This window comes from Camelina sativa, chromosome 1 (genome assembly GCF_000633955.1).
Source record: "Camelina sativa cultivar DH55 chromosome 1, Cs, whole genome shotgun sequence".
Taxonomy (NCBI): domain Eukaryota; kingdom Viridiplantae; phylum Streptophyta; class Magnoliopsida; order Brassicales; family Brassicaceae; genus Camelina; species Camelina sativa.
The window spans coordinates 10,449,249-10,469,685 of NC_025685.1; the positions used below are offsets into that span (position 1 = coordinate 10,449,249).

The 20,437-nt window shown below is 34.9% G+C and overlaps 5 protein-coding genes, 1 long non-coding RNA gene and 1 pseudogene across 6 annotated transcripts; all 7 read right to left on the reverse strand.

The window, feature by feature from the left end:
- On the reverse strand, positions 1,430-4,675 carry LOC104786940 (histone-lysine N-methyltransferase ATXR2-like). Its single transcript, XM_019227406.1, has 14 exons — positions 4,545-4,675; positions 4,372-4,447; positions 3,914-4,284; positions 3,706-3,818; positions 3,590-3,621; positions 3,265-3,398; positions 2,966-3,053; positions 2,790-2,838; positions 2,640-2,694; positions 2,495-2,564; positions 2,337-2,406; positions 2,163-2,239; positions 1,967-2,023; positions 1,430-1,876 (listed from the first exon to the last, which is right to left on the reverse strand). The coding sequence occupies exons 3-14, from the start codon at positions 4,234-4,236 to the stop codon at positions 1,760-1,762; spliced, it is 1,185 nt and encodes a 394-aa protein (XP_019082951.1). The 5' UTR covers positions 4,237-4,284; positions 4,372-4,447; positions 4,545-4,675; the 3' UTR covers positions 1,430-1,759.
- Positions 6,990-8,442, reverse strand: LOC104786948. The gene is made up of 5 exons (XR_767688.1): positions 8,103-8,442; positions 7,861-7,946; positions 7,675-7,771; positions 7,459-7,535; positions 6,990-7,360 (listed from the first exon to the last, which is right to left on the reverse strand). It is a non-coding gene; the product is annotated as an uncharacterized LOC104786948 (long non-coding RNA).
- On the reverse strand, positions 8,681-9,299 carry LOC109125565. The gene is made up of 2 exons (XM_019227423.1): positions 9,143-9,299; positions 8,681-9,053 (listed from the first exon to the last, which is right to left on the reverse strand). The coding sequence occupies exons 1-2, from the start codon at positions 9,221-9,223 to the stop codon at positions 8,880-8,882; spliced, it is 255 nt and encodes an 84-aa protein (XP_019082968.1). The 5' UTR covers positions 9,224-9,299; the 3' UTR covers positions 8,681-8,879.
- LOC104786961 lies at positions 10,469-11,361 on the reverse strand (annotated as a pseudogene).
- Positions 13,433-13,747, reverse strand: LOC104706297 (SKP1-like protein 1B). Its single transcript, XM_010422475.1, has one exon. The coding sequence runs from the start codon at positions 13,745-13,747 to the stop codon at positions 13,433-13,435; it is 315 nt and encodes a 104-aa protein (XP_010420777.1).
- Positions 14,344-16,918, reverse strand: LOC104786962 (peroxisome biogenesis protein 22). The gene is made up of 8 exons (XM_010512446.2): positions 16,624-16,918; positions 16,075-16,320; positions 15,917-15,964; positions 15,701-15,757; positions 15,512-15,613; positions 15,085-15,150; positions 14,837-14,938; positions 14,344-14,753 (listed from the first exon to the last, which is right to left on the reverse strand). Exons 1-8 carry the CDS (start codon positions 16,741-16,743, stop codon positions 14,649-14,651), a joined length of 846 nt encoding a protein of 281 aa, XP_010510748.1. The 5' UTR covers positions 16,744-16,918; the 3' UTR covers positions 14,344-14,648.
- On the reverse strand, positions 17,441-18,409 carry LOC104786970 (cyclin-U1-1). Its single transcript, XM_010512458.2, has 2 exons — positions 17,930-18,409; positions 17,441-17,770 (listed from the first exon to the last, which is right to left on the reverse strand). The coding sequence occupies exons 1-2, from the start codon at positions 18,313-18,315 to the stop codon at positions 17,524-17,526; spliced, it is 633 nt and encodes a 210-aa protein (XP_010510760.1). The 5' UTR covers positions 18,316-18,409; the 3' UTR covers positions 17,441-17,523.

The following is a 20,437-nucleotide window of genomic DNA, read 5'->3' on the forward strand; positions in this document are numbered from 1 at the left end:
AACAAACATTGGATGACCCGCAATACTCCACATATTACGGCTGAGAATCATTTCTCTGACCCGTGGATTCGTCACCTTTAGCAAGAAGATTCCATCCCCAATGCGATGAACAAAGATTCTCGGACCAGCACGGGTCCATATAGCATTGACTACCCCAATTATCCTACCCATTGGCGGAGGGGGGCCGTGGATTTGTGCAAAGACAAAGTCCTGAAACTCAATCTTTGCGGCTTGGATATTCTCATCCGGGATGAATACGAAAGGGACTCCAGAAATGTGCTGAGAAGGAGTACCAATCTCTTCCAAACAGGAAGGATCTCGAGCCACTGTCGAGTATGAACGGGGGCCAGGGGAAGAGCCATTACCGGAGGCTGGACCTGTAGCACCGGAGGGTGAACCTTCGACGGTGAGGACTGAGGGGCTCGTCAAGGAAGATCTCAGATCTACTTCGGGAACAGAAACCAAGGCATCTGCCAAAGAAAGATTTAGAGTGGGAGCAGCTGGTGTTGCCGGAGCGGGTGGGAAATCAGACGCAACTGCGGTAGGAGGCATAAGAGGCTCAGAACCAGCGGTCACAACAGGCAACGACGACGGTTTTTGAGAGCCGGAAGCAACAAGGGCAGAGATCCGGGCATACTTTGATGATCCTGGAACAACCCCACGCAAGGCTTTTTTCTTCTTTTTGGGAATCATGGAGAAATTTCCGACCGTCGGCGTGAGGCCGATGTCGGGGAAAGGAGGGGAGATAGTTTTAACGAAACACCTTTTTGCTTCAACTTATTTACTCCCTTAGCTGTCACCACCAATATCATCTAAATATCTGATGCTTTGGAAATTCTTATTTGAAATTCGATGAACTTGAGATCATCTTCGAAACCCTTTTGGCATATTTGTAGATCTGTCGATTCCCAGAACAAAGAGCCTTTCCAAATTCAACTTCATGTTTAAGGAAAAATCATCGACATCGCTTTGGACACTCTCGACCGACGTCTTGGAGCCATAGCTGGACTTCTTCATACGGCTGATGACCTTTCATTTCCTCCTCTGTTTTGACCCTTCGCTGCACATCATTTCGCTTGGCCTTGAGCTCTCCCATGGTTTTCTCCAGTTCCAGTATCATATTGGGTATGTCGAGCATTAACCTACATTTCTTGTATAAACATTTAACGAGATGGAGAGCCAAAGAAACACCTAGAGAACTGACAAAGGGAGGGACTGTCATAGCTAGAGAGAGGAAGAGAGAGAATGTGAGAGAGTGGCGACAGTATCAGAATTTTAAATAGGAAAAGAGATAGTGAGCTACATCAAGGAGCCCACAGCTTCAGTTTATTGAATTTATGAGTCACAGGGGTGTCACTGGATGTGCACATAATGACAATCCACGGCATGCATGTAAATTGTTACAATGCCGTGTCTAAATTGGAGAGCTGTTCTTCCACGGTATGCATGAAAGTAACACATATTGACTACTAATCTGTACTATTATGCAGAACTAGGGCTGTCCGCGTCCATTAACGACCACTAATGACCATATTTTTATGGTTGACGTATGTGATGTGTATAAACTGAGTTGAATTCAACTAATTAACTAGGAAAGAGAGATAAATTGCCGAGGAAAGAGCGGTTCTTCGACAGCGTGCTCCAACATAGTACTGTATGGTGAAAAAAATTCCCTACGCGCATAATTTTGATTAATCAGTGATCTGATCACTATAAAGGCTGACAGTTTCTCTGTTCTTTTGAAAACATAAATTAGGCTTCAAACTGATGAAGAATCTTCCAGACACTTGGAGCACTTGCAGCTGAAACCATAGTCTGCAAGTAATGCTTGTCTCTCTTTGTACGGAAGCTCCTGGTCTATATATGAAATCGTCACCTGTTGTTTTTACATGTGGAATATAAATGTCAAAAACAAGTTCTCTTTTCCAAAATAATCAATTTCTACGATTGGAGAGAAGATGCATACCTCTTCGTTCTTGCTGATGCGTCTTAAAGCGAATATAACTGCTTGTCCGTCTCTATCCTGCAAACCACACAAGACAAAATTAGTTCCACATGCATGGATGAATCAAGTTCTGTCCCAAAGTGTTGATGAAAACAAAGTCCTCAACCTTTAGATGTATTATAGATTCATAAAGAGGAAGACGATTTAAGAAAGATACCTCTTCTCGTTTGAAGGCTTTTGCATTAGGGCAACAAGAATGGTTTATACAGCTCTGCAGAGGGAAGAAGGCCGTTCCTAAACACAATTACGGATGATGCAATAATGTCAAATCTTGGCTACAAGTTACATAACTCTTCTGTTTTATGACCACAGTGGTCCCTGCATTTCTAACCTTGGCAACAGTCCGAATAGCCATCACCAATAGCATATAGAAACGGTTTTGTGATTTCCTCGGCTTCTTCCTACGATAATGAGAATAAGAAACTGGTAAGAGTCAATATAGATTTTGGTCAAAGAACAACAACAATGGGTGGAATATTCTATCCAGACCTTTTCTGCATCAGGAAGATCATCAAAATACAAGAAATAGTCCTCTACTGGTGATGCTACCACCAAGTCTCTGCCAAAGATCAAACATATTGTGGGTAAATTCATTGTAAATGTAAGGATATAAACAGGAACTGACGATTCTTACAGGTTATTCAGCTCAAACATGCCGATGATGTTCCCATAGATTTCAAGGGAGAAAACTTTCCAGCGTTAAGGGATGACCCTCTGTGAGTAAAATATATAAACAAGGACACAACGGTACAGATAATATATCAAACTGACGAGGGGGGGATACGGGCTTCACATTCTTTATCAAATATGGCTGTCTTCAGGAGCTCCAAAGACTGCAGATAAAAAAATGTAATTGGGTTGGCAAAACAGTGGAGGCGCAGTTGATGCAAGTTTGATCTCTACACAAAATAAGGCAAGTAAACTCAACCTTCAAGCGATATATACAACCAAAATACCTACCGTACATGCAAGATTCTTTATTTGCATCCTGAAGGCTCCTTCATCAGAAGGATCAACATCATCTGGCAATGCGATGCAGTCCCACCACCTACCAATCATAAGAATAGAGTTTTAGATTATTCATATGTGGCATACATCCATCACACGAGGAACCTGTTATGTATAATAATCATGAGTTACAGTACGTAATTTGGATCAATTCCATCACATTTATTTAGAAACATAGAGAAATAAAAAAACAAAGTGATTAAAGTTCTTATTCAAGAGTCAAGACTATCTAATGGGACATCATTATATACCTTATTTTGTATCCAAGAGATACTGGTTTCCATGCCTCCAAGAGTAGCGACCGATTTGGCTCACTCAGTTTTGCTTTTTTGTTCACGTGTTCTCCTTTCAATCTCCTGTACCTTAGAATGGTAAAGGAAATCGCCTAGCCATAACACATATCCAGAACTGTTTAGTTTCTTTTCTTTATATAGTAAGGAAAGGGTATATACTAGAGATATAAAAGGTCGAAACTTGCATAAGCTCCACAGATCTCACTGTAAACTAATATCATTTGTCATTTTATCAAAGATATTCAAAAGGTAGGGTAGAGATAACAACTGATACAGGATATACCTTGGCAGCCAGAAGAAAAATATCATTTGTCTCTGCAAATTAAGAAATGATAAGTTATAAACAAAGTTACCGTAAGACTGAAAAGTCAATTTCAAAGAGACTAAGAATTACTTTACCATTAGCATGTTTTATAAACTCTCCAAGCGCCTCTCTAGATACTGACTCAGACCTCTCACCAGTGCAAAGTAAAGAGTGAGAACTTTCCCAATCTGCCTCTGCGCATGATTCACTGTATCATAATGAAACATCACATTAGTATTAGAACGCATAATGTTACACATGTAGAAACTAAAGTTGAAGACATCAAAAATCTCAATTACCTACAGTAGAAAGCCTCCTGACATCCTCCAGGACACGAAAGAGGAGAAGGCAAAGGGCATGAGTAAGAACAACTTCTTCAGGAAGTTTATGAGGGCATGAGCTGCTTCCACCACATTGTTCCTCATTTTCATTGTACTCAATGTATTCATTTTGATAATCTTCGCTTCAAGATGAATCACCGTCGCAACAATAAGAAAGACCAAGGTTCTTAAAATAGAGTTTCCGGCCAATTTGTTCCTCGATCGTTCCGACGAACCGGAAACAAAAACTGCAAACCAAACAGTCCATCTTGTTGGATGAGTGCTGGATGCCAACAAGAATCTCATCTTTCATAATGAGTTCATCTTCTTGAAACTCTGAATTCGCATAAACACCTAACCGATTCCAAGATCAGAGATTCAATATACACCAACATTGAGATTCTTAAAAATCTATACAAAAATCAAAACCAAGAAATCAACCTTTCCCAGTGGTTCCATTGTGTTTCACTTCAATTCCATTGCATCCTCTACTAGTTATAAGCTTCTTGAAGTACTCCTGAACAACAAAATTGAGAAACCAGAATCGAGCTCAGTCACTATACGTTTCCATGGATGCTTTTATATATAGAGAGAGAGGGAGAGAGGGAATTTGCCTGCAGTTGGGGAGTTGGAAGCGGAGAAAGAAGAGCGGCGGCATCAGCGGTGCTATTCTCGTCGGTTTTGTAAACGGAATCCATTCAAGTGGCCGGAGATTTTCTCGCACGGCGGCGCGTCTGTATTTTAATTTTTGGTGCTATTTTGAACTGTTTGGGTTTTCAAAGACTATAGAGACTCTTTGGAGTGGAGATGGATTACCCGACCCGAACCGGACCCATACCCGTCCTCCAGTTTTCGTATTTACCAAATTATTTATTTGGAACTTTTAGTTTAGCTTCTTTTTTTAAAGTAGTAAATTATATTGTTATCTAATAATATTTTTGTAACAAGAAAAAAAAAATCAAAATTATTTGGGTTTTCATGGTAGTTAATTACTCAAATGTCATCGTTAGTTGACTATTGATGAATTTATGTGTTTTAAGTAAAATGCAAATCAATCGTATCAAGATATTAAACAATACAAACCCTTACTTTACTACGGTTATATATATATATATATATATATATACTACATTTTTATATATTATTCTCATATTTTTTATTTTTTGCGCGTCATCAGATCTGATGGAGTTAGGGTTTGGAGAGAAACGATTTCCTGTTTTAGGAGAGAATCTAGAGCGGTTTGAAAAGGTAACCCGTAATACTTTGATTATCTTGGATTACAGCTTTTGAAATTGAAATTAATTACGTAGAGAGAGCGGCGGCGGAGAAATGAGAGAAATCTTTTCTTGTTTTAAGAGAACTCCTCCTCCTCCTCTTCTTCCTACCCTGGCTGCAACCGCAGAAAATCTTCAATTGGTACGTTTCTACTTTGAATATTTGATTTCCCATTGACCCTTGTTAACACAGATTTTAACTATGTGTGCAGAGTGTTCAAGCGTTGAAGAGGCTAGTACAACTTCATACCGAGATATTGGCAGAAGGTGGAGTTGATGTTGAGAGGCAATTTCAACTCCGAAATGAGATTGAAGTAGCACATGCAAATATAGCAATCTACGATCACGAGGTAAGAATTTGTCTTTTTTTTTTCCTCTCTCAAATTTGTTTTAACAAATAACTTTTCATTGCAGATGAACCTCTTGGACGAATGACAGACATCTACGAATTCCGTGCAGTCTTTGGAGATGGCTAGGGATGCAAATAACTAGTTTATGTTGTAAATGATTAAAGAATACTCTGTATTGATTTCAAGAACGCTAGTCTTTTAAAGTTTCTTTGTCTTATTGTGCTGTTGGATGATAATTGGAACAAGATTTCCTGCCTAAGCTTAGTAATCAAAGTCATAAACTAGAAATATTCTATATACAAAAGCTTTCCAATTTTTTTACCATACAAATAGAATATGACTTTTCTTTTTTGGTGAGCCTCCGTCGATTTGGCAAAAGAGGATATATTATCATCAAACAAAGTCTATCTTGGATGAAGATTTTGAGTTTGGAAAGAAAGATAACAATTTAATTGTAACAAAAACAAAAAAAATGAATTTCTAACTCTGCAACCCACTAACAAGATTATTCAAATCTCAAAACTAGAGACTAATTATTATTATAGACATAATTTACAAAATCAACAATTGTAGATTGACCATAATTATTAGTAGTTGTTGGTTGTTTGCAATAAATACAAAAATACATTTTTTTTGGTTGAAAAAATACAACAATACATAATATTTAGATAAATATAAACTAATTAATATTGTTTTGAACGTTTATCAAAACAAATCAAACTTATATTGTAAAAGGAAAAAGTAAGTATCATTTTTAAATACGTTTTATAGGGTTCAACAAGCCATTTATCTAATTTAATCGTAATACAAAAAAAAATTTGTGAACACAAATTGTCTAATCTATCTATATCTTTAAAGTTATTTAGTTTTTCTTTTCTCTCATTGATATATATATACAAGCTGTTAAATAATACATATATATCGACGTAGTCTAGGGGTAATTAGTTTTGTTTTGAAACCCAACAGTTCCGAGTTCGAATCCATTAGCTAGCGTCGTTTCGATTTTATTTTTTATTTTTTTTCCAAAAACCAAAATCTACGATGAAGATGCTCGGAGTAAACTCGGGTCCTCGGCGGCGATAAGAATGAAGCGACTTAGAGGCTGTTTGTGATTTGAGAGTAAAAAAATCCTTTGCTTTGTTTTTGGCCAGTGAAGAATAGTCCGGTGGCATTGTCCATGTGATAACTTTGGTGAAGAATCCGAAAATGTTTTGTGTTCCACAAGTTTGAACTACCATAAACATCAAACAGTTAGAGGACACGGTTTCAGGTCTCATCGCGTAGCAGCATAATCTGTCGTCTTTACCAACTGGAAACAAAGCGATGGTATCCCCTGAATAGGGAGTTTGTATACATACTTTCAAAAGCATCGAGAAGAATGACCAAATCTAATTTTTTTTTTTTTTTTTTTTGCTTAACTGTAAATATCATTATAAATTTAATGAAAAGTTTGGCTATTACAAAATAGCCTGTGGCTTTTGACTCCTTGGCAAAAAGAATAAAACAAGGAGAGCAAAATTGGGAAAAATCTCAGACTGCGAGATTTACACTAACCAGAACTCCATCAAATGAGAGAACCGTTTACGATGACTCCTACAATGGGAAAAATCTAATTCCTGTCTAGGATTAATCTGAATCAACCTAGAAACCCCTATTCATAATTTATTCATTGTTTGGGCGAGAAAATAGAAACAGAACATGAAACTAAAAGAAGAGACAAAAATGCAGCCACGTCTTTTGTTTGGTGGAAGCTCCATGCTGCAGTGCTTCAATCTCTCTATCTTGGAGACTTTGGAGGCTCGCAATCTGTTTGACAAAAATGGGTGAGAGCACAAAACCAAGTTCAGTTCAATGTAAGCAAACTTATTACAAAAAAAAAAAAAATGCTTTAGAAAAGTTCTCACTTCTTCTAGATAACGCAGCCCAAAGTCGGTATAGTACTTAGCATCTTGTAGGTGAAACTCCCTACTTTGCAGATAATCTGATTCAGTTACAAGATAATTTAAGAGAGAGTTAAAATCAAAACATAACACATGAGCCCTGTTCGTTTGATAAAGGAACCTGCGACTGCCAAATGGTCATAACTGTTATTAGAGCAAGTAAAAAAGATTTGGTCATACATGATTTGTCTTTTTCCCCGTATAAGCTTGCATCCTAAAGGTCTTCGGCAGCCCGATCCAGGTGATAAGTCTCAATTTGTCGTACTCGCTCAAGCCCCTGAGAATGGAAATATACTAACAATGAGAAAGAAAATAAATCATTCAAAATAAAGCAGACAAATTCTCAAATGAGACAGAGACTCATACTTTGTTAAAGTGGTCTATTGCTTTTTGAAGAGCTTTGATCTTCTTCTTCGGGTTCCGCCTATTCACGAACATAGCAAGTATCTTCTCTGCCCAAAATTCAAAAAAAAAAAAAAAATCAAATTTCGCATAAAAAAGTTCAAAACTTTAACCCAATTAATTAGGTGGTCTCGACGCCAAAACAGAGTAGGGTAACCATTCAGTTTAAGGATCCTAAGACGAAGTAATTCAAGATGGAGACAAACCTGACGGATGCGAAAGCGATATCCAAAGACGAAAAAGACTAATCGAGCGCAGAAGAAGGACGAAGAACAAAGGGTTTCCTAATATATAATTTTAAGACACACATAATCGTTAGATTCTCTCTATTAAAATATTTTTTAAAAATGTTAAAGATACTAATTTTTTTAACCTATATTTTATTTTTAGGGAAATTACCCACAATAACTCATAAATGTTTCATAATAATTATAGCACGTATATTTTAGTATAAATTTACGAATACAACAACCCCTTTTCAACTCTGTAACAACATTATATTAGCTAATGCAGTTCTAGTGTTAAAAAAAAAAATTACGAATACAAAAAAAAAAAAAAAAGGAAAAAAAGAGTTTTTTAGTATCACAACAAAACAATAAACGAAAAATTTATATGTTTACGCCTCATTATTGGATTATTGAAATTATGGCTCAAAAATATATATGATTACGTTCTAAGTCATCGAAGTTATCCAAATCGAGAAAAGCTAGAGAATTGGGCTTTGTTAACACAGAGATGAGTCAGCCACGTATATGTACTATAGGTGGAAAATAGAATTGAGCAGAGGAAAAATATTAAATAGTATTAAAAAAGAAAAACTAAATAATTAATTATGAGAATTCATTTACCAAGAGAATTAAGGTAAACTACATTTTGGAGTACAAACAAACTCCAAATTATTCAATAATAGATTTAACGTAAGAGATTAGTAAGTGCATGAATATGATCTGATGATGAATTGATGATCTCATATTCTCATATATCTAATGAGATGAGGAGGAAGAGTTCTTCTTCTTCACAATAGAAGTACTTCCTCTAGTTTTGATCATAGATTTGAGTCGCTTATCCATCTTTAGATACTCAATCGTCTTCGTGTACTTGGGATCTATACCTCCTTTGTTTTTTTCAACCACCTCCATCATTCTCTTCTCCAAATCCTACATTTTAGTTACCAAGAGATATGTTTACAAGCTTACATCATATTAAAAAGTTGCAAAAACATATAAAAAAAGAACATGTTACGTACCTTCACTTTCTCTTCATCTACTTCTGGTGCTTCCATAATACGGTTCAATTCGGCTTCAATCTCAGCCTCTGTCAACACCATTTCTTGATTTATTGTTTTTTTTTTTTGGTAGTATATCTAACAAGAGAAATAGACTTCTGAATAAATATGTTTTGTTCTTGTTAAAGATTTCCTCGATTTATAGATGTATTAGTAAGTCACAAAAAGCATTAAGTTGATGCAAAAGCATAAGGTATTAGTAAGTCTTTGATTTTTTTTTTTTTAACGTTTTCTGTCTTTTTGGTTAGAACTACAACTCTTTTTTCTTTTGGTACTTACCTAGGAAATTCTTCCTTACAGTGTTTCCTTCTGATTTCATGTGTAATTTCTTTTTTTATCCATTGAGTTATAACCACCGATCGACTAAAATAATATTGTTTTCTTCCAAAAAAAGTGCACTATGACGTTAATGTATATACACATGCTCATGCATACTACGCGTCTTCAAAATTTATATCCATTTAGCAGTCTCATAAAAAGTACATCAAAAGTTTTCATTGACTTGAACGAAATCAAACTTATATTTTTTAAAAAAAACAAGTAAGTCTCATTTTAAATACGTTTTATAGGGTTCAACAAGCCATTCACCTAATTTAATCGTAAGAATTAAATGAATACAAAAAATCTTAGTCAACACATATTGTCTACAATCATATTGAATTGAAATTGATAAGCACTTGCCAATGACCGTGTGTATAACTGTGTTACGTTCTAAGTCATCGAATCGGGACCATGAGAAAAAGTCCGAGAACTGGAGTCTGTTAAAGTTAATAAATAAATATGTGAATCCTTTTACGAAAAAAGTAAGATAAATGACCATCATATCTACCGTAAAATACATATTCCACAGGTTTAATTCCAAAAGAGACATTAGAGCATCATTACTAAAGAGAACATGTCATCGTTGCTCAAAGAAAAAAAAAATTAATATTTAATATATAACTAGTAAAAAATTGACATGTGTTGAAAAATACTAAGTAAATTCTTCCCTTAGTAATTTCAGCAACCGTCCTTCTCTCCTGTTTGTATTTTTTTATTAGTTTTTATTAAAAAATTTGGGGAAATAATCACCACTAATGATATGGTTAACAGGTTAAGTAAGCCTCCACAGTCCCACACGTACATTTTTACTTATGCAATTTTTATTTCTTAAGCAATATTGTATGTAATTTTCTTAATTAATCTGCTTAGTTAAAGATATTTTTGACTGAATTAATTATAATGTTAAATACATTTGAGAGGGTTAAACAAGCCATAACATATCAGAATTTTAATCAAAAGAACAACTAGAGGAATACTGTTTATTGATCAAGTAAGAAAGAGTATCTTTTTAGTATCATAATAAACGAAATATATATATATTTTACGTACGATTACTATATAGAACGTAGATGAAGTCATCATCATCTACATTATTTATCAAGAAACTGAAAAAAAAAACACACATTAAAGAAGATAGAAAGCTGCGTATAGTTTTTGGATATCCGCTCAATCAAAAGCCCATTTATTCTTCTCAAGAACATCTTTTTCTTCCTCAGTGTGTAACCAATCTCAATGCCGAAGTCTTTACGAATCTGGACAGGAGTTTTGTCTTTGATCATATCCGCGGCAGCTTGGCTAGTTAGGTCAAGAAGGCTTTTGATGCTTAGGTAATTCGCAGCATGAATGAGATCAAAGAGGGTGGATGGATCAATTTCCAGCAAGAACTGCTCATCCCACTTCTTAAGATCTTCAACGGAGGTAGGATTAGCATCATCAACGGAGGTAGGTTTAGCATCATCGACGGAGGTAGGATTAGCATCATCGACATAGGTAGGTTTAGCATCATCGACAGAGGTAGGTTTAGCATCAACGACGGAGGTAGGATTAGCATCAACGACGGGGTGCTTCTTGCAGTACTCGGTCACCAACGCAAGAATCTTGCCTTTTACGTTTGGAAGTGGGACACCTCCGCCCACGCAATCGTCCTTAATCATGTTAGCTATGACCTGGCTTCGACGTGCGACAGCTTCTTCGATCTCAAACGTGATACCATCGGAGCTCTTCAACAAGATCATCTTCGTCGACATTTTTTTTATCTTTCTCTGGAAGCAATTTGATGAAAAAGATTTTAAGAATTGAGAGAACGATAGAATAGAAAGGTGATGATGATTGATGAAGGTTATGAACCTATGCGTCTGTTTATTTATAAGCCAAATTATTTCGTAGATGTGTTGCGTCAAGTAAGTCACAAACAAAAGCATGAAGTTGTATGTCTACTCATATTCATGTTGTTCTTCCACTAAAGTCTTTGATCTAGTTACGTTTTTTATGTTCCTTTTTTATTAAAGCCATAACTTTTTTAAAATTAGGAAATTCGTGTTTTATAAAATTTACTCCTAAGTTTTGTTTGTAATACCAATTCTATCCATTGGACTAGCTAACACACCGACTCAAATTTTTCAAATTTAACTTTTTCATTAGAAATGCACTATGATGTTGTTTACGCGTATGCATACGCACTTGATCGTATAAACTACACGGCAATATATATACAAGTCTTTTGGTTCTACCTTTTCTTAATACCACAAATGTTCCGATTAGGAAAATTTATCCCACAGTTTCGTTTGTACAATGAACCACTCTTTTCACATAATCAATTATATGAAGTTTTACTATATAATAAAAATAAAATCCAAAAAAATTATATGCAAAGAAAATGTCTTATTCTCTCTATAAGCATTTTTGCATGACTAATTATAATAAACACTTGTCAAATAATGAGACTTTTTTTTATCTCCTCAAAGACTTTGTTCAAGTTTCTCATACAAAATTTACAAACTTGGATGGATCTAAACTTTCCCCGAGGCGGTCGCAGTATTATCTAACGTCAAATATCTCAAAGTTTTTAATTTAGACATAATAAAAAAAAAAAAAAACAAGTTCTGGCCTAATATATATCTTTCACCTCTCTTTTTGTTTGACATAAAACACATCCAAAGAACTGTTACTGACTGCCATGTGCACGTTCGATTTACATAAAAAATTAAAGTGGCTTAAGACATATTGTTCAATGTTCACCTTCCGAATTCCAGTAAGAACCTAGACATAAAAATTTCGATTCTATCATCTCAGACACATTTACTTTTCACATATATATACTCATAAAAATCGAGTCTGTCAAATCAGTCTAGTATTTTTTCGAAGACATGCATTGACACCGTGTTTTATAATCTATCACTTTTAGTTGAAATTTTAAATATTTCAAGTTTCAACAATTATTCGTTGTTTTTGTTAAACATGGTAATTTCAATACTTATAAGTATTGTTTTAAATACATTTTATTGGATTAAACAGTATATAATAGGACCTATTAAAATTTTAATCTGAAGAGTTTTAAAAAAAAAGAATCTATCAAAATTTTAATCAAAAAGTTTTTTAGTATATAGAATTAACGAAATATATGTCTAGGTTCTTATTGGAGTATCGAATTAACAAACACTTGCCAATGAGCGTGTATACCTGCATATATGTTCCATAGGTTCTACGTCATTGAATCGATGTCAAGAGAAAAAGCTTGAGAACTCGAGTTTGTTAAACTTAATAATTAATTTAGATTAAAGTAAGATAAACGATATGAGTTCCTTAATTACTGAAACAAACCCCAAATTATCCATACAATAAGATATTATTTCCATGAAGATGATGATCTATCATACTACCAGTTCTTCTTCCTCTGAAATTAACAGGCAGATCTTTTTCCATAAAATAACAAAGTTAATATACATTTCAAGAAATCTATTTGGCAGGTATAATTAGAACAGAGACAGTGTTTGTCTAACTCCACGGTCCTACGCATTTATTTATCCACGATTTTTATTTGTTAAATAATATTATATATATTTTTATATATACATTTTTCGAATAACAAATGTCTATATAGCTTTCTTAATTAAATTAAATGTATATAGTATTAAATATTTTGACTGAATTATGCATACTATCTAATACATTCTACAGGGTGAAACAAGCCATATCAGAATTTCAATTTTTTTTTTTTTAAACAACAAGAGGAATACTTTTTATTTATCGCGTAAATCTTTTTTAGTATCACAACAAACGGAGTATATGTTTACGTACGTTCATTATTGGATCATTATAGAACGTAGATGAAGTCATCATCATCTATATTAATCAAGAAACTGAAAAAAACACACACACACTAAAGAATATAGAACGCTGCTTATAGTTTGTTTTTTGATAATCCGCTTCTCATTGAAAAGCCCATTTATTCTTCTCAATGATATCATTTTCTTCTGCCGATGTGTAATCCCCCTTAATGTTGAAGTCTTTACGAATCTGGTATGGAGTTTTGTCTTTGATCATATCCGCAACAGCTTGGCACGCTAGGTCAATAAGGCTATCGATGCATAGGTGATTCGCAGCAAGAATCTTGCCTTTCACGTTTAGAACCGGGATATTGTTGTTGCAATCGTCTTCAATCATATGAGCTAGGTACTGGCTTCGCTTTGCGGCAGCTTCTTCGATCTCAAACGTGATACCATCGGAGCTCTTCAACATGATCATCTTCGTCGACAATTTTTTATCTTTCTCTGGAAGCAATTTGATGAAAAAGATTTTAAGAATTGAGAGAACGATAGAATAGAAAGGTGATGATGATTGATGTAAGGTTGTGAACCTATGCGTCTGTTTATTTATAAGCCAAAAAATTTCGTAGATGTATTGCGTCAAGTCACAAACAAAAGCATGAAGTTGTATGTCTACTCATGTCTATGTTGCTCTTCCACTAAATTCTTTGATACATTGTATCTTTTTATGTGTATTTTTGATTAGGACCACAACCTTTCAAATTAGAAATTTCGTGTTTTATAAGTTTGTTTGTAATAGCAATTTTGTCAATTGGACTAACCACCGACTCAAATTTCAATAAACTTTTTCATTAGAAATGCACTATGATGTTGTTGTTGTATGCACACACATACGCGTCTTCTAACATAAAGGATCACGTCTTCTTACCCACTTGTTCGTATGACACGGATATATGTAGTCTTTGGTTCTGCCTTTTCTTAATACCCACAAATCCACTTTTTTCACATATCAATTATATGAAGTTTTACTTAATAATAAAAAATTAAAATCCAAAAGAATCAAAGCCAAGAAAATGTGTTACTGTCTTCAAGCAATATTTGTGTAGAAATAATCATAAAACACTTGTCAAATAACGCGACTTTTTGTTTAAGAGACGTGAGCTAAGTTGCTAATACAAAAATTACAAACTTGGATGGATACTTTCACAGAGGCACTCAGTAATATCTAACTCGCAAATATGTCAAATTTTTAATTTAGACACAATAAAAGAAGTAAAAAAAAAAAAAACAAGTTTCAGCCTAAGAGACACAGTCGATCGGTGATGCTGAAGTCAGGACTCAAGACAACGTATATCTTTCACCTCTCTTTTCCTTTGACATCAAACGCATCCAAAGAACTGTTCTATCGACTGCGAGGTGAACACATTCGGAGCTATTCGCTCTGGTTTCAGTGCAGCGACATGAAGCTGATATTTGATGAACCTCTGAAATTAAGAGAGATATATATCAGTCAACTAAAGAAGCAACATGAGAATGTAAAAATGAGTAAACAAGCAAAAGACTTTACAGCTAGTTGTGTGCTGATTTCTGGGTTTGTATCGATATGCCAGTCAGGTTCTAGCTGTCTGACAAATGAAGTTCTTCCGATCTCTGTACTACAAAAGAGGACCTGCAGTTTCATGTTTACAGAATTGTTATTCTTGGCACTTTGTCAAAACCAATTCCACTAGTGTTTGCATGGTTGAGGACAGATAAATTTTGATAAACCATGCTTTGATACAAACAAGACTGTCGAAGAAAGGCTGAATTGAATACCTTTTCTTTGACCAAACCACCAGATGTGAAAACGCCTGCACTTTCTAAAGCCTCTAGAACTTTGGCCTGCATAATAGAGCTCAAAATGTGAGTTTCAGAAAATACTGATGATAAAACCACTTGTTCCAACCGGAAAATATTACTAAAAAGCACAAACGTCTTGAGCATTTAGTTGCACCAGTGAGCTCAGCTCCCTTCCTCTCATAATGTAAAAGACATGTGATTAAGAATCCTTCTAATCAAACAGTATCCATTTCTCAATTCTTATCTACACAAATATCCATGTTATGACCCATTTCCCTAAGTTTAAGCAAACCATGTTTAGTGATAACCACAATCAGTATGCTATGACATGCTACCAACACGAAGACCAACAAAAGAACACGAATAAGAGGGAACATTGACTGAAAAAGAAGTTACTGCTCACTTCGCTTTCATCGTCAAGAACTCTTTCCATGAGATATAAATCACTAAACTTTGTAATCTCTAGGAGAACTTCCAAAACAGATGACCTCACGGTTGCTTGTTTCTGCAAAAAATTGCGTTTGAGTCAGATACAGAACAGACGCATAATGCAATATGAAAACGAATGTCAAAAAAACGGAAACATCATTACTTGGAGTTCTTCTGGACTTGTTTCCTCAAGAATTACTCCAAGAAGACGGCATGTAACCTACAAATACATATTAGAAAAGGGTGAACCTCAACACAATAATGAACCTGACCTAGTGCTTCAATAATACGGTGCTAAAACATCGTCAAAGCCTATCCGCAACTCCGAGAAATTACATCATCAGAAGATAAATTCTATCAATGCTGAAATGCAAATTACCTTCCTTCCTTCACTAAGCTTCTGCCTAACTATTTGCCCCAAAGTAGGCTGCAAAAACAAACCATGAATTCTAAATTAACACAGAACAAAGTAAACAATACTGTAAAAGTGTAAACACAATATTTCCGAACTGTGTAGATAAAAAAAAGAATTGATACTTTAACAGGTTGAAAGAACTGATCAACAACATCTTGCACCGCATTATCATCCTCATGAGGCGAAGTAACTTCAGGAGGTACCGAACCTAGATTCGACTGAGCAGCAGCAGCACTAGACGTTTCCGCAGATTGCATCCTCCGCTTAGGCTGCCTTCTTTGCCGTTGTTCCCCTGGCGTTCTTATCGCCCTCCATGTAAATATCACTGCAATCGCAAGCCCCACAATCGCACCAATCGATCTTGAATCCTAATCACACACAAAAAAAACATCAACAATGATAACATATCAACTTACATAACAAATTCAAAAGTTCGATACTTTTTTCAACTCCAACCATACCCAATTGCCAATTAACTCCAAAGTTGGATACTTTCTTCTACCCAATCAGCTAAATCACTCAGTTTAATCAATTTTGAAGATTCAATTGAACAATCACTTCCCTAATTCAACTAATCAGAGTCGAAATTGGATTCAATTCCCAAACCCAGATCCGATACAGAAACAGAGTAAATGAGAGAGAGAGAGAGAGGGATCGAGAAATTAAAAAACCAGATTTCGAATCGATGTAGTTGAGAAAAGGCTTGACATTTTGAAAGCAACGTAAGCGCTTAAACGCTTAATCAACCGAACGATCTCTTCAGTAGGCGACGGCGACGACGATTCCGCCATTAGTAGTAGTCTCTCACGTTTCCTTCAAAACGCCAGATTAGCAAAAATACGTCGTCGTTTTGAACACGAGAATCCGAAACTATGAGATTTGATTCTTATTAAAGCTTGAAGCTTTTTTAGATATCGCAGAAGAAACGAAAGGAGGCACTGTTCTCGACGAGCATAGGAGAAAGAAGAAGAACACAACACAACTAGGCTAAGTCAAAACTGTAATGACACGTGTATGTGTTTACACGTGGCGGTAGATAGGAATGTGAGACCATGGTTTGTAACGTAGGGTGCGATGGATTTGATCATCTAGCGTTAAAAGGAACGAAACGATGCGTTTTTGTTTTCTTGTGATTTGAATTTTTTGAAGTTTGTTTCACACGATGAACCAAAGAGGCAATCTGAGGAGTAAGGAAATTAGGAAACTAGAATTGGGTTTCGATTTGTTGTTGATTGATACTTAAGCCATCAAGTAGTATAGCTTTATACGTGAATAGAATGTAGCAAAGACATGAATATGTAGAACGAAAACCATATGTGAAAAGTGAAGAAAAAGCTTGTTTCCTTTAGTTGAAATTTTACAAACTATTCAAATTTAAGCGTTTTACATTATGAATCTTAGTCCTGGTGTAGTATACATCAATGTGTTGTACAGATTAGGTTTCGTAGCACGAATTTGAAACGTTTTCTTTTAAAAATGAAAAATATAAATCTGTAATCCAGTTGGTAAACTTTTTCCGACAACCAGACGTGTTCAGTTAAAAGATATATAAAAAAGTTTGTATACATATATCAAACATATAAAGTTGATAAAGATGATGTAGGGGAGAGACTGTCTTGCATTGGTCTGCTATCTTTGAGGGAAGAAGCATCGCTGTTTAGTAGCATCTCTTTTTCGAGGTGGAAACAATAGCTTTCAAAAACTCTAAAACTCACTGTCACTCTGAAGTCAAGGAGGAAGAGAAGCTCCAACTCCATTTTGTTTAAGTCCGCATTGGTCACGCCTCCAACCCGAGCATAGAACTCATTGTTGTAATGCCTGTGAAGATGAAATTAGGTAGTTAAAAGTGGCACTTAACCTAGGTAACAAAGTTTGTCATTAGTTTATGTTGGTTAGATATGAAATGTATCTTTACAATTTTGTAAATTAATTAAGACCTACAACTACAAAAAAATCAAGAAAGGGTTAATGACTTACACGTCGTCTAGTATCTTGGAAGCAATCATGACACAAGTGACGAGGAGTCTATGAACATTCAAGGATACAACCAAAGAACCAGGATACTTATGAGCCAACCGGTCTATGTACACATACCCGACAACGAAACACGACGGGCTACATTTTGTGTACTTATATATCCTCTCAAGGTACTTTGCTATAGTTATGCTCGGTGCTCTCACGCCATGAAACGCCTCCAAGCTCTTCCCGAATCCCTTCGTTTGCTTAGCTAACCACTCGTTCCGTGCCACGAGCTTCTCCATCACGTGGGAGATTATAGTCAGCACTCTTGGAGTGGCTGCTTCCGTTGGCGGCTCTGGTCCCACGACCGGGTCAAGTTCATCGTCTCCGGCTGCGGTTAACATGGGTTCGCCTTTAATTATTTCGTTAATGGGCCATATTTTGTATCGTTCGTTTTGGGTATGTCTTCTTGATTGGGTGGTGGAGATACGATGAGCTTAAGATGTTACGTGGGGAAATTATCATGTTTCGTCTGACTTTGGACCAGCTTGTGAGTTTGGTTTGACACGTGTCTCTTCGCGAGAAGATAGGATTCTGATGATTTTTGTATACACCTTGAGAAATTATTAAATATGTTGTAAAACAAATAGCTTTATTTTCGCAAACAAATAACAGATTCACATTCGATATTCCTATTCATATTCTTTCTTTTTTTTACCAAAAGATTTTGCGAGTCTTCGTCCATAATTTTCTCGTTGGGGAAGTACACAAACTGTATTATAGATACTGGCATTATAATCCTATTTTTTTTTTTTTTGAAAAAGTATTTTATAATCCTATTATTATCTTGACGTAAACACTAAATATAGATTAGATATATACTAATGTTAGATACCTACATATTTGAAAAAGGCATACGCGTTACTGAGGATTAATTATGTAAAAAAAGGCATACGTTAAATAGTTAGGTCTTTGAGGATTAATTATGTAATAAGATCACTAGCTAGTTCAGATTTCACAATTCTTCTTTTAAAATCAACTTCTTATGAAATAGATTGTGATTTCTTTAAGGGTTGGGATCCCAAAATTCCAGGACGGCTTGATCAAAAGTTAGAAATTCTATTTAAAAAAAAACAATTTTCTCTATTCAAGAGTCACCTATAGAATCCTTCAAACTAGTTAGGAAAATATATTAATAGTTACCATACATGGCTGATTATATCAAGGGAATTTTGCACTCATACTCACTTTCTCCAAAAGTATTAACACTCACATCCACTTTTTATTACTCATATACTTTTCTCAAGTTTAATTACATATTATCCTTCGCTCCTTATAACACCTTCTATTTTTTCTCTCTTTCTATCTCTCTCTATCTCTCTCTCAATTATTCAACCAAACAATACATCTTCTTCTTCATTGTTTTGCTTTTGCTCATCCATTGAAAGAGAAAAACTTATTTATGTTTCTCTCTCTTTCTCTCTCACATTCCTTTTCTAAAGTTTTTAAAAACCATTCCAATAATGGTGGAAATCTAGAGAAGGTGAAATCTTTAGATCTTTTTCCTTATCACTTTAGATTATATGAAATTCGATCTGGGTTATCTATTTGGATAAGTTTGACAAATAATGTATCCACAAATATTGTATCCACAAATTGTTATCCATGTGGACAAATATCGTATCCATTTGTCGTTGAACATTTGTTCAATGATAAGTGGATAGTCAATTGCAGTATTGTTAATAGATAGTTACTTGTGTTTCTTCATACAGAATAGAAGTAATACACATCAATTCAGGTGACTATGACAACATATCCATATCGAAACATATGGGGTTATAGTGCAATTTGTGGATACGATATTTGTCCACATGGATAACTATTTGTGGATACAATATTGTAGATACATTATTTGTAAAAAATATAGCAATATGTATCTTAAAATGTAAAAAATATATAATCATAACATGTTATATATATAATTTGTTTTATGATGACTATTTAAAGTGTTAATAACTAAAAAGAGAAAAATAGAGAAAATGTAGAGAGAAAGAGGAGAGGGGCAAAATTGTCCAACTAACAATGACATCTAAGCTAAAAACTTAACAAAGTATACCAAGTTTGTAAAGTGGGTGTGGATGCAACAAGTTAAACCCAAAGTGGGTGTGAGTGCAGTTAACCCATCACTTATATCAATAATTAAAACATGTGTTAAACTGTTTAGATCAATAATAATATAGATGTTGATATGGCCGAATTCATTAACTCACATGTCACAACTACATCAATACATATCAAATGTTAGGGTCCTTAGGGATACCAAAAGGCATCTTACAAGTTACAACTCAGAACAATTGATAGTATCTTTCAAACTAGTTAAGAAAATGTACCCTAACTATCTAATACCGATGATTTAAATAAATAAAAACGTGCCTTAATATTAAGTAATTAAGACATGTAATAAAGCATTAGTTACGCGTTTAAAACGATATCAAGAAATTTCTTAGATATCACACGAGTAACTAA